Source organism: Orcinus orca, chromosome 20, assembly GCF_937001465.1.
Source record: "Orcinus orca chromosome 20, mOrcOrc1.1, whole genome shotgun sequence".
In the NCBI taxonomy this organism is placed as follows: domain Eukaryota; kingdom Metazoa; phylum Chordata; class Mammalia; order Artiodactyla; family Delphinidae; genus Orcinus; species Orcinus orca.
Window position 1 is genome coordinate 13,880,608 of NC_064578.1, and position 14,134 is coordinate 13,894,741.

At 42.2% G+C, this 14,134-nt stretch overlaps 1 protein-coding gene across 1 annotated transcript in view; it reads right to left on the minus strand.

Annotated features, from left to right (window-relative positions):
• Positions 1-14,134, minus strand: part of HYDIN (HYDIN axonemal central pair apparatus protein) — a 440,857-nt gene that overhangs the window by 167,452 nt on the left and 259,271 nt on the right. The window contains exon 24 of the mRNA XM_049703807.1: positions 7,657-7,970. Within this exon, the coding sequence (XP_049559764.1) occupies positions 7,657-7,970 (314 nt within the window). The remainder of the gene's footprint in view (positions 1-7,656; positions 7,971-14,134) is intronic.

The following is a 14,134-nucleotide window of genomic DNA, read 5'->3' on the forward strand; positions in this document are numbered from 1 at the left end:
TCCCTTTCACTTTTTTTCTTCTTCTAGTAATAAAATACTTTTACTTCATTTCTTTACTTAAATTTATGTTTAAAGCTTACCTTTTCCCTCTTCTGGAACAACTCAAAGACCTAAAATCTTTCATTTCTCCCCTTCCATACTATATAGTATTTCAGTCCTATATTAATATTTTACATTATTATTTTATGTAGTTAATGGTATTTTAATTTTACCCATAATAATACCATTTTCTTAGTTCAGAAATCCTTCTTGCATCTCAGACATATGTCTGAGATAATTTTCCTTCTTCCTTAAGTATACCCAGTAGAAGTGCCTTTAATGAGCCTGCTCCCCCTTTTATAATGACCTGCTCTTCTGTTGATAATGACCTCTTGCAGTTCTGTTAGTCTTAAGGACTACCGTTTCTATTGACTCTGGTAGCCCATGTCACTCTCTCTTAATCACTTACTTTAAACCCTTCCATGGCTTTTCACTACATTTTGAAAAAAATCAAACTCCTCAGCATGGCCTACAGCACTGGACCTGACCTGGCCCTGCAGAATTTTCCAGTCATATTGCTACCATTTCCCTGACTCATGGGCTTCTGATACCATGACCTTTTTACTCTTCAAATGTTTATTCACGTATTTACTGATTTAATTTTTTTAAATTAAAGACTGTTATGCGCTGAATCGGTCCCCTTTGAAATACTATGTTGAAGTTCTAACCCCCAGTGCTTCTGCACTACTGCTCAGTGAATATTCTTAAGGTCAACTTCCCCTCCACCCTCAGCCATACATGACTCAGAAAAGCAGGTCACATAACACCTTGAGTTGGTAAGGGAGGCCACAGAGGTTCTGGTTAAGATTCTCATCCCTTGTCCCTTCAGGCCTCTGCTACCTTTCTTCATCTCATCTAGACTAATCCTTTAGGTGTGCTGTCTACTTCCTGCCAGCATCAGCTTATGGTGATTTGTTACAGCAGCAATAGGAAACTAATGCAGGCGAGGGGGCTAGCCCCTGTTTGCACTGGGTTCATTCTTTGGGCTGTTAAACTGTCATTCTGGCTCAAGTACAAGCAGGGGGAGAGCTGGGGAAGAAAGGGGGTGGGAGGGGCATAAGAACTTGACTTGGCACTTTGCCTGAGGACAGCTGTGGCCACTTCTGTTCCCTCTTTTGACCCTTTTTGCTCCCTCATCAGAACTGCTTTCCCTCTAGACCCCAGGCTCCACGCTCGCTTTTGTCTCTTATCCAAACTTCTCTGGGAGGTGGAAAAAAAAAATACAACTGCAGAAGCTTGAAGGATTCTGAGAGGTGCAGGGCCTGTGGGGAAGACAGAGGGATATTTATTGAAGGGACAGAAGCTCAAGCTAGCAAGAGACACCTGCGGCCCTCAGACCCCGTGAGGCCTCTCTGTGTCCTGAAATGGCTTCTGACTGATTCCAGGAGATGTTTCCAAGCTACCTCCGGGATTCTGCTTCTCAAATAGGTCCTGTATTAGCATTACAGGGGTGCCAATCCACTCAATTTCCTCAATAAAGGAATGGCCGTAACACCTGACACTTACTGAGCACTTATTATGTGACACACAGATCCAAAAGCTCTGCAGTAGGGGCTGAGACAATCCTCACCACATCCGTTATGTGGGAGATGCCGTTATAATCACCCTCATTTCAGACGAGGAAGCCGAGGCTCAGGGACCCTCAGGCATCCATCAAGGTCACATGGGGCAGGTGGCTGAGCAGAAGGCTGCCTTAGAGGCCAGGCTCTTAGCACACTGAGCAGCCCTGGAAGGCTGGGGTGCAAGGATGCCCAGTGCCTGACCCAGGATTCAATAAAATTATTATTTTTTTTGAAAGAAAAATAAAGAACCATGTTTTATTTTCCCCCTAAACATTTTTGTTTCCTTGATTGGGCCCTTGGGCAAAGCAGGGGTCGGTCCTTGATCATGGGTCTGGGCTTACCTGGCTGCAGGGAGGAGTGGTGGGGAAGACAGAGGGCACTCTAGGCCTGGCCCTCCTGACCACACATGGACTGTGGCCTTTGAGGGCCTGGCTTCAGCCTTGATGAACGTGGCCTGGTACAGGAAAGGAATTTTCTAACCTTCAGAAGGAAAAGGGGCTGAGTCCATCATGTTGGTGTCTAAGGACCCTATGGTTCCAAAACTTTAGGATCCTGGGGAGTGCTTCACTTAGCAGCACTTGGTGGGAAGGAATGGAGAAGAAGGGGCCCTTTGAGACCTGAAAACAGCCACCAAGTTCAGTTTTTCTTTCATGTGTTATCTCAAAGACACATGCACTTTATAAATATTTAGTGCTCACAGCAAGTCTTTTCGGTTTCTGCATTATCCCCATTTTACAGGTAAGTAAGCCAGGGCACGGGGTCATGTGTTTAGGACAGAGCTGGGATTCTAACCAGCCATGTCTGATTCCACAGCCCAGGACCTCAATTACCACTGATACCATGTCTTTAAAAAGTTCCACTTTCAAAGCAAGAGAAGTTGAGGGGTGATGAAGAGACAGACAGAAGCATCCAGGCGATAAGGACCCTCCACCCCACTTCCAGCCCTTCCACCCTCCTCTTCCAATCACAATATTGGACAACTGATGCTCATCACAAAAAAATCAGTGTGAGAACAACACATGTTCCTTTGCTGTCAGGCTGGGCTCCCTTAGGCTCTTGAATTTGGTTTATTTATAATCTGATTCGGAAGCAAAAAGGCAAAGCTGTCCTTGGGGACCATGCGGCCCACATGATCCAAGTTCTAACATCGCCTCAGCTTGCAGCTCTGAGTCTGGGCATAGATGCCAGCTGAGCCAGCATCTGCTTGGTTCTCTCTGGTCTCTTAAAAGCAAAGCCTGGTTTCAGTGTCGGCTTCCCTGTGCTCCCCTTTCACACAGATGCCACAAAGCATCATGCTCTTATCTGGCTAAGCAGTTAGGCTGAAGAAAGGGCACGTTTCTGCAGTGCTGTTGTGCCGGCAGCCATGCCCAGCCCTGATATGTCCTCCCAGCTTCCTCATTACTTGCGTACTGTGAGCACGTGGACTGTTATCTATCAAACTCAGTCTAGAACTCTGTCATGCACGTGGACTCGCATGGATGAGTGGGTTTCTAAGGCAATGACTGGCTTAGGGAGTGCTTACCTAACACCCTTGCCCACTTTACTTCTCTCTTTGTTCTTATGTGTGACATGAGGGCCAACTTGGAACCAAAAGTATGCTCAAACAAGAGAGATGCTTTGAATGTCTGAGTCAGAATTCCCTACAAAATCACACACACACACACACACACACACACAAACACGCACACTCATTCCCAAATGCACAGACATGCATGTACACATGCACGTGCACACACACACGTGTGATGTATACGTGTTGTGACAGGCAGGAATGTTGAGAGTCTAGGCCTCCTCATATCCTGCCTAATAAAAGAAGAAGAAAACTTCTTTTATGCTTTTGTTTCTTTTACTGGTTGTGAGGCTTAGAAGAATTCTGATTGGAAAAGAAAGGTTTGTGTTGGTATATCTGATAAAAGTGACCTTTAGCCAATGAGTGGTTCATGTTTTTCTGACGGGCTGCACAGACAGAGCATGTCTAGACAGCAAGTGGCATTGTTTTTTCTCTTCAAGGTGATATTTATGCCTTGAACCTTTCCATTTGGCAGGTGCCAGGAAGCCAACAGAAAAGAATGTTAAACCAGTTATGAAATGACTCTCCTCTCACTACAAACACCAGGGGCAGGGAGAGCAGTTGATTAACTAGAAAATACCTTTTGAGGACTGTGCTATGGACTGTGCTGGGCTCTGGGATCCAGAGGCAACAGAACAGATGTGCTCCCTAGTCTCATGGGGATTAAGCACCAGCTAGGAAGTTGACCATTAGCCATAGCTGCAACTGTGATGAGTCACCAAGGAGATAGGCTACTGGTGCCTATAACAGGGGACCTTGGGTAGGGCGCGGTCTCGGAGAAGGCTTCCTGGGGAAGGAGGTTTAAGCTGAAGACTTAGTGAGGCAGCAGGGCTAACTAGGTGAGGAGAGGTGAGAGCATCCAGCAGAGAGAGGGCAGTTAGACAGCAAACCACCACTGGGCAGGGAAAGAGGCCAGCATGGTGGGTAAACAGAAAGAAGTCAGTGTGGTAAGGGGAGACCAAAGTGAGAAGAAGCTGGAGAGGAATTCAGGGGCAGCACAGGGGCAGCTGAGCCTTGAAGAACACAGTGAATATTTTGTACTTTATCCCAAGAAGCATGGGCGTCCTTCAAAGCTGAAAAGCAGGGCAGTGACATGCTCATTGCTTGTCTGCTGAGGGGGTGATGGACTGTGGCACAGGAGTGGAGGCAGACAGCCCAGTCAGGGGCTGTCACAACTGTCCAGGAAGGAGCAATCGGGGCTTCAACTAGGGTAACAACCGTGGAGATGGGAATGAAAGGTTTTTAGAAGGTGTAATAGGTAGAACTTGGTGATGGATTTGATGCGTGGGGTAAGGGAGAGGAGGGAATCTGGATGCCTCCCAGGACAGTGATGTCATTTACTGGGACAAGGGCCCTGTAGGAGAGGCAGGGAGGGGGCAGGGGAGAGCCTGAGACTGGAGTGGGGTACGCTGGACACGAGCCACCTGCAAGACATCCAGGAGGAGACGTCAAGAAGGTGATGCACTTGGAACTCCGAGGGGTCTCGGTGGAGATACGCATTCAGAAGCCTCTGCAACCGGGGCTAAGTGAAGCTGTCGGTAAATGCAACTCCAGGAAGAGCAGACGGCCTAGGAGGGAGCCCTGCGTCCTACAACTGCAGCAGAGTTCCTGCTGGCCGAGAGCTGAGAAGTAGTCAGTCGAGGGGACAAGAGGAAAAGCAGGAGAGTATGGTGCTATTCAAGCCATGAAAGGAATGTGTTTCAGGAAGGAGGGGTTGGACAACTGTGCTGAATGCTGCTAAGGGTTATCTTTCTGAAAAAACCTGACTCTGTCACTCTCCTGATTACAAATCTCACCACTGCCTCCAAGAAAGAGTCTAAGTGCCTTATCATGGAATACCAGGCCTCTCACACACTGCTGCCAACCTACCTGCCCAGACTCGCCTCCCCAGACTGCCCCCCACTGATGAAGTCTGCACTGTGGCTGCACTGACGGGTCCCCTGTGGACACTGATAGGGGCGTGCCACCTGCCTCTCCCGCATTCCTTCTCCTATATTGCAGTTTTTTGCCTGGAGATCTGCCCCACTCCCACCCCTTCAGTCCATGTGGTTCTGAGGTCATCACTGCAGCGCTTGGCGTGGGGCACACGGCCAGGCCAATGCTAATCAAGAGCTTCGCCCTCCCCTGATGGTGACCGGTGAGGGGAGGGGACAGGAAGGGTGATTAAGATGGTCCCATCAGAGTGCATCTCCTGGAAGTTCTGGGACCAAGGCTCATGTTCCTTTTCAGTGGCTCAGAATCTGCACAGACATGGCCCCAGGAGTGCTGGCAGCACTTGGTGACCATGGGAGAAAAGCTGATCTGAGAACGCGGCTAACTCATGACGGAGAGCAGAGCTGAGACAGGGACCCTGGCTCCAGCAACACTGTTTGAGTCCTTGCTTTAAGCCAGGCCAGAAGCCAGAATGAACTTGAAATTTTGAGTTGTGGGAACCAGTGAATGAACTTTGCTTTTCATTTTTTTTTTTTTAGAAAAAAATTAAAAAATAATTTTATTTATTTGTTTTTTGGCTACATTGGGTCGTCATTGCTGTGTGCAGGCTTTCTCTAGTTGTGGTGAGCGGGGGCTACTCTTCGTTACGGTCTGTGGGCTTCTCATTGCGGTGGCTTCTCTTGTTGTGGAGCACGGGCTCTAGGCACGCGGGCTCAGTAGTTGTTGGTCGTGGGCCCTAGAGTGCAGGCTCAGTAGTTGTGGCTCACGGTCTTAGTTGCTCTGAGGCATGTGGGATCTTCCCGGACCAGGGCTCAAACCTGTGTCCCCTGCATTGGCAGGCAGATTCTTAACCACTGCACCACCAGGGAAGTCCCTGCTTTTCATTTTTACTTAGGGTCAGGTTTCTTGTCACTTGCAACAGAATCCATGAATCCGAACTTATATACATGCTATTCCTCTTACTGAGAATGTTTCCCTGCTTCTCCATCTGGAGCATTTAACCGTGCCTCTCAGTGCAGCCTTCTCTGACTCCTGCAAGCATTCATTCCCCCGGCATCCCTCAGAGGCTGGCACTATCATGTGTCATGGTTTACACATCCGTTTCCCCAATAGCCTCAGTCCAGTGATCATGTCTTACTCACTTCTGTATCCCTGATACCTCACCCATTACCTGGCGCATAAGAGCCACTTATCAAATGGTTTCTGAGTGACTCTCTGAATGAATGAATGAATGAACAAATGAAATATAAGCAGAGGCTCAGTATCAAGATATTAGAAGATAAAGAAGAAAGGAAAAATATGGTTAAATGAGTGCTTAAGCCAATGAAAAATTAAGTGTATCATCTCCAGTACTGGCCAAGAACATTTTCAAAATGTCATCATTTTAATTATGGAAATGGCCTCTCGAAAATAAAAAAAAAAATAAAGCATGTCCCTTGCTCCCAGATAGAAAAATCTCATTTAGCTGTGTTCCATCAGAATAACTTCACACAATCTGGTGTTCGAAACTCATTAGGTCAGGTTGGCTGATTTTTCCATAATTATTTTAAATGTTCACCATCTACAGAATTTCATCCCACACCTCAACAGTCATTGGCACCTAGTGAGCAGGCTCCATCACTCAGGCCCAGAACCGGCTTCGGTGCTACACTGGGTCATCATCAGATGTTTATGGAAGACATCCAGAGCAAGCCATAGTTACCATGGAAACAGGCACAGGAAAGAAAGGATGGCTATCATACACAAGATGAGGATAGTGTACAGGAAGCATCGACCAGCCTAGAAATAACATGAGACTCTCCCAGTTAAGAATGGCCATTCAAAATTCAGGTGTTGAAAACCGAGCTGTCCAAACATCCAATAAGGAAATATGCACAAGCCCATCCATCCTGGCCAACAACATGGCTTTTGACCCACATGAAACTGTTATTGAGGCTTGACTGAAATAGGCTGTTCCTAGTTCTTTAAGGGAGTGTTTTCCAAATTAAGTTGGCTTTAGCTTCTAATTGAACAGGAGAGACACTTCTAAACCCAAATATTGTAAAGACGGCTTTTCCCTTCCGGCGCTCACCACCTCCCACTATTTTGTACATAAGTATATATCTATATACATACGTACATATATGGGCCATAATGGAACCCACTGAAATATGCAGAAGGTAGAGCTCAGGGCAGCACACATCTCATGTATCACCCTGCTCAATTCGTACTTTGGGTTTCAAATGCTTATTAAGGAAACTCTATGAAGACTATTTTTAGTGATAAATTTCTAATGATCCAACCACTAGATTCAAAATTAGAGCAGGCTTAGGGATATCACTTTGTTAATTTGGTGGCAATTGGGGCTTTCAAAGATGTTTTATCTGCTTCTCCTGTTTGGAAACCTAGGATGGACCATGGCTCTTTGTTCCTTCTGTCAATGATTAGTTGTTGGAAGTGAAAGTATTCATGAGAGACCAGTACTCAGAATACAGGAAACAAAGTGCAAAGCCCGAAGGAGAAAAAAATGAAGAGCAGGGGAGAGCTCTGCAGGATTGCCACGCTAGTTGGTACCTTATCTGATTTTCCTCATCATCCACCAGGAAGAACCAGCGAAACTTCACAACCAGGGGGCTGCAGTTGGTGACTGTGATGTAGCGGATCACCTCAGTATCGTTCAGGATACAGCCAAAATCCAGCTCCATGGTCTCAAAGGTGAGGTTGGGGTAATTCACTTCTCCACGCAGGTGCAGGCTGTCCACTTGAGGGTGCTCCACATACTTGATTTCTAGAACTTCTTCTGCCACCCAGGTATTCAAATCGTTTTTATAGAAAGGGTTGAATTTGACTAGCAGGTCTTTTTCTTCACCCATCTCCAGTTTAATAGGCTACAAACAAGATAATGGGGAATTACCAACCTCCATACTGTGCATTTCCAACCTGATACATGAAATAGGACAACCAAAGTTATATACATATATATATATATGCACACACATATACATACAGACACACAGATTAGTAGGAAATACGTATATATACACTTTATCCATAACTATGTAACCACACTTTACATAGTTAAACTGCTAGTATATCGCTATCGATATCTATATCTACCCATATCTATCTATCTCTATGCACTTACACACACATATATTTTTTAATAGTTGAAAATGAAAGCAAGAAAAATTTGAAGAAAAATGATATGAAAAAAGAGATGTTGATAAGCGTTGTGAGGTTGTAAGGATTGAGGAGTTGTAAAAGGAAAATCTGCAATGAATAATTATTATGAAATATTCTTAACTGAAAATAAATTAGATTGTAAAACATTCTTCCTAGATAAGTGGGAAAAGTTCTTTGCTTAAGAAAATTTTAAAAAGGCTTTCTAAAGGACCCCATGGTGGAGGGGCTCTGTAGAGGGTGACCCAGAAAGGGATGGATTAGGTAATTTAATTTCTTTTCTAACGTCTCCAATTCTAACTCTTCAGCATAGTGGTATCCACTTTCCACTGCTTTCTATTCAACTTAAAATGACACTCCAGAGCCGTACAGAGTTTGTTCGGTAGATTGTGTTTGTTCTTTTCTCTCTTTGATTCAAATCCCCATGTGTTCCTTGATGCCAAGGCCACAGAAAGTGGCCTTCCCATAGAAAGCCTGGCTCTGAGTTGGCTTTTTTAGGAATCGCTTAATCCCCACATTTAATCGGCATGAAAGCCACCTCCTGGTTTTGCAGAAAGTGCCCTGAGGCAGTAAGGAAGAATGCGCACAGTAACAAATCTGTTTACAGAGCACTTTCCTCTCCACTGAGTTTGAAGGTTCAGGTATTTAACTGTGCACTTCAGTGACACGATCAGATGGTTCCAGCTGATAAAGCGAATCACCGGATTCAAGAGTCAGAGGGTAATGACTCCTCAGTTGGCTAATCCCCTCTGAAAGGCTCGCTGGCCACTTGGCCCAGGTAGCTTGCCACAATTTAGAAGTCATTCTTGTAGACCATGGTATCTGCAGCACTAGGCATCGCAATGCTTGGTGTTTAAATATCTTGGAGATTGACTTAAACACTTCTTCCCCCAGAGGAATGACTTTGTTGTTTTGTGGAAATGATACATGTCCACAACATTTTATATTATATACAAAAGCACAAAGAAGAAGTTAGAAATTCATTCAAAACTTCACAAGATATTATTTCTCAGAGTTCACATTTGGTAAAACATTAGTCCAAGCATGACAGATAGATAAATAAAATTTTACAAAAATGGAATTAGACTAATTTATTTTAAAAAATCATGTTTGAAATAAAAAAAAAACTGAAGAAAATTTCTTATACAAGAGATATTAATTGTAAGATCGTGGACTCTGAAGCCAGACTGCTTGGGTTCAAATCCTCCCTCTGCCAGTTACTAGCTCTGTGAACTCGGGCAAACTTGCTTGGCCTTCCTAGCCCCCAGTTTCTCCATCTGTAAAACAGGGGCAATAATAGTACCTAACTTTTTTTAAGAGGATGAAATGAGTTAATATATTTGTGATGCGTTCAGAGCAGTGCCTAGCACATAGTGTATGGTATATAAATGCCAATTATTACTACAATCCCTTTATGATCAAGAGAATTGATCAAAAAGTGTGGAGAAGTCCAAGGTTAGTCTAAAATCCTCCCTTGGTGGGTCTCTTCTTTATTGCTTAGAAGGCATAGAATTCTTTGGACATCAATAAGGCTGGTAACTTCACTAAGGTATGTCTCCCTGTTGAATATTCTATATCATTTTGTCCTAGGACAAGGTGTGGCCTTATTTTTTTAAAAAATATTTCATTTTAATTTTTGAATAGATAGGACAATGAAAAGCATGTTACCCTTGTGCCCATCTCCCCTCCCCTCAAGCCAACTGTTCCCCTCCCCTGAGGTAACCAAGGCTACACAAGTATCTTACCTGTCCTTGTATGAATATAAAGATAATGCGTGACTATAAACCCACGTTCATATATGTGTTACTGTTTACACACAGGCACTCCTGTTCTGTACTTTTTCCACTGGAGGATAATTAATCAGTGCATATGGAGTTGCCTCATTCTTTTTAACAACTGCATTTTACTCCATCATTGAATTCTGCCATCATTTATTTAACCAATCTCCTATTGATAGATATTAGCTCCCAGTCTTTTGTTCTTATAATCAATGTTGCAATGAATATCCTTGTATATTGTGTCTATGTCTATAGGATAAATTCCTAGGAGTCGAAAGACTAGGTCAAAGGGTAGGGGCATTTAAAATGTTGATGGCATCAGGAAACTTGCAAAAGCCTCTTAGATACCCTCATCCACCAGAGGGCAGACAGCAGAAGCAAGAAGAACTACAATCCTGCAGCCTGTGGAAGGAAAACCACATTCACAAAAAGACAGACAAGATGAAAAGGCAGAGGGCTATGTACCAGATGAAGGAACAAGATAAAACCCCAGAAAAACAACTAAATGAAGTGGAGATGGTTAACCTTCCAGAAAAAGAATTCAGAATAACGATAGGGAAGATGATCCAGGACCTCGGAAAGAAAATGGAGGCAAAGATCGAGAAGATGAAAGAAATGTTTAACAAAGACCTAGAAGAATTAAAGAAAAAAAAGAGATGAACAATACAATAACTGAAATGAAAAATACACTAGAAGGAATCAATAGCAGAATAACTGAGGCAGAAGAACGGATAAGTGACCTGGAAGACACAATGGTGGAATTCACTGCTGCAGAACAGAATAAAGAAAAAAGAATGAAAAGAAATGAAGACAGCCTAAGAGACCTCTGGGACAACATTAAACGCAACAACATTCGCATTATAGGGGTCCCAGAAGGACAAGAGAGAGAGAAAGGACCAGAGAAAATATGTGAAGAGATTATAGTAGAAAACTTCCCTAACACGGGAAAGGAAATAGCCACCTAAGTCCAGGAATCGCAGCGAGTCCCATACAGGATAAACCCAAGGAGAAACACGCTGAGACACATAGTAATCAAACTGGCAAAAATTAAAGACAAAGAAAAATTATTGAAAGCAGCAAGGGAAAATGACAAATAACATACAAGGGAACTCCCGTAAGGTTAACAGCTGATTTCTCAGCAGAAACTCTACAAACCAGATATACTTAAAGAGATGAAAGGGAAGAACCTACAACCAAGATTACTCTTCCTGGTAAGGATCTCATTCAGAATCAATGGAGAAATGAAAAGCTTTACAGACAAGCAAAAGTTAAGAGAATTCAGCACCACCAAAACAGCTCTACAACAAATGCTAAAGGAACTTTTCTAAGTGGGAAACACAAGAGAAAAAAGGACCTACAAAAACAAACCCAAAACAATCGAGAAAATGGTCACAGGAACATACATATCGATAATTACCTTAAACGTGAATGGATTAAATGCTCCAACAAAAAGACATAGGCTCCCTGAATGGATACAAAAACAAGACCCATATATGTGCTGTCTACAAGAGACCAACTTCAGACCTAGGGACACATACAGACTGAAAGTGAGGCGATGGAAAAGGATATTGCATGCAAATGGAAATCAAAAGAAACCTGGAGTAGCAATACTCATATCAGATAAAATAGACTTTAAAATAAAGAATGTTACAAGGAAGGACAGTACATAATGATCAAGGGATCAATCCAAGAAGAAGATATAACAATTATAAATATATATGCACTCAACATAGGAGCACCTCAATACATAAGGCAACTGCTAACAGCTATAAAAGAGGAAATCGATGGTAACACAATAATAGCGGGGGACTTTAACACCTCACTTACACCAATGGACAGATCACCCAATATGAAAATAAATAAGGAAACAGAAGCTTTAAATGACATAATAGACCAGATAGATTTAATTGATATTTATAGGACATTCACTCCAAAAACAGCAGATTACACTTTCTTCTCAAGTGTGCATGGAACATTCTCCAGGATAGATCACATCTTGGGTCACAAATCAAGCCTCAGTAAATTTAGGAAAATTGAAATCATATCAAGCATCTTTTCTGACAACAATGGTATGAGATTAGAAATCAATTACAGGGAAAAAAACCGTAAAAAACACAAACACATGGAAGCTAAACAATACGCTACTAAATAACCAAGTGTTCCCTGAAGAAATCAAAGAGGAAATTAAAAAATATAGAGAGACAAATGACAATGAAAACACGACAATCCAAAACCTATGGGATGCAGCAAAAGCAGTTCTAAGAGGGAAGTTTATAGCTATACAAGCTTACCTCAAGAAACAAGAAAAATCTCAAATAAACAATCTAACCTTACACCTAAAGGAACTAGAGCAAGAAGAAGAAACAAAACCCAAAGTTAGCAGAAGGAAAGAAATCATAAAAATCAGAGCAGAAATAAATGAAATAGAAATGAAGAAAACAATAGCAAAGATCAATAAAACTAAAAGCTGGTTCTTTGAGAAGATAAACAAAATTGATAAACCATTGGCCAGACTCATCAAGAAAAAGAGGGAGAGGACTCAAATCAATAAAATTAGAAATGAAAAAGAAGTTACAACACACACTGCAGAAATACAAAGCATCCTCGGAGACTACTACAAACAACTCTACACCAATAAAATGGACAATCTAGAAGAAATGGACAAATTCTTAGAAAGGTATAACCTTCCAAGACTGAACCAGGAAGAAATAGAAAATATGAACAGACCAATCACAAGAAATGAAATTGAAACTGCGATTTAAAATCTTCCAACAAACAAAAGTCCAGGACCAGATGGCTTCACAGGTGAATTCTATCAAACATTTACAGAAGAGCTAACACCCATCCTTCTCAAACTCTTCCAAAAATTGCAGAGGAAGGAACACTCCCAAACTCATTCTATGAGGCCACCATCACCCTGATACCAAAACCACACAAAGATACTACAAAAAAAGAAAATTACAGACCAATATCACTGATGAATATAGATGTAAAAATCCTCAACAAAATACTAGCAAACAGAATCCAACAACACATTAAAAGGATCATACACCATGATCAAGTGGGATTTATCCCAGGGATGTGAGGATTCTTCAATATACGCAAATCAATCAACGTGATACACCATATTAACAAATTGAAGAATAAAAACCATATGATCATCTCAATAGATGCAGAAAAAGCTTTTGACAAAATTCAACCCCCATTTATGATAAAAACTCTCCAGAAAGTGGGCATAGAGGGAACCTACCTCAACATAATAAAGGCCAAATCCGAGCAACCCACAGCAAACATCATCCTCAAACGTGAAAAACTGAGAGCATTTCCTCTAAGATGAGGAAGAAGACAAGGTTGTCCACTCTCGCCACTATTATTCAACATAGTTTTGGAAGTCCTAGCCACGGCAATCAGAGGAGAAAAAGAAATAAAAGGAATACAAATTGTAAAAGAAGAAGTAAAACTGTCACTGTCTGCAGATGACATGATACTATACATAGAGAATCCTAAAGATGCCACCAGAAAACCACCAGAGCAATCAATGAATTTGGTAAAGTTGCAGGATACAAAATTAAAGCACAGAAATCTCTTGCATTCCTATACACTAATGATGAAAAATCTGAAAGAGCAATTAAGGAAACACTCCCATTTACCACTGCAACAAAAAGAGTAAAATACCTAGGAATAAACCTACCTAAGGAGGGAAAAGACCTGTATGCAGAAAACTATAAGACACTGATGAAAGAAATTAAAGATGATACCTACAGATGGAGAGATATACTATGTTCTTGGATTGGAAGAATCAATATTGTGAAAATGACTCTATTACCCAAAGCAATCTACAGATTCAGTGCAATCCCTATGAAATTAAAAATGGCATTTTTTACAGAACTAGAACAAAAAATCTTAAAATTTGTATGGAGACACAAAAGACCCCGAATAGCCAAAGCGGTCTTGAGGGATAAAAACTCAAGAGGAATCAGACTCCCTGACTTCAGACTATACTACAAAGCTACAGTAATCAAGACAATATGGTACTGGCACAAAAACAGGAATATAGATCAATGGAACAAGATAGAAAGCCCAGAGATAAACCC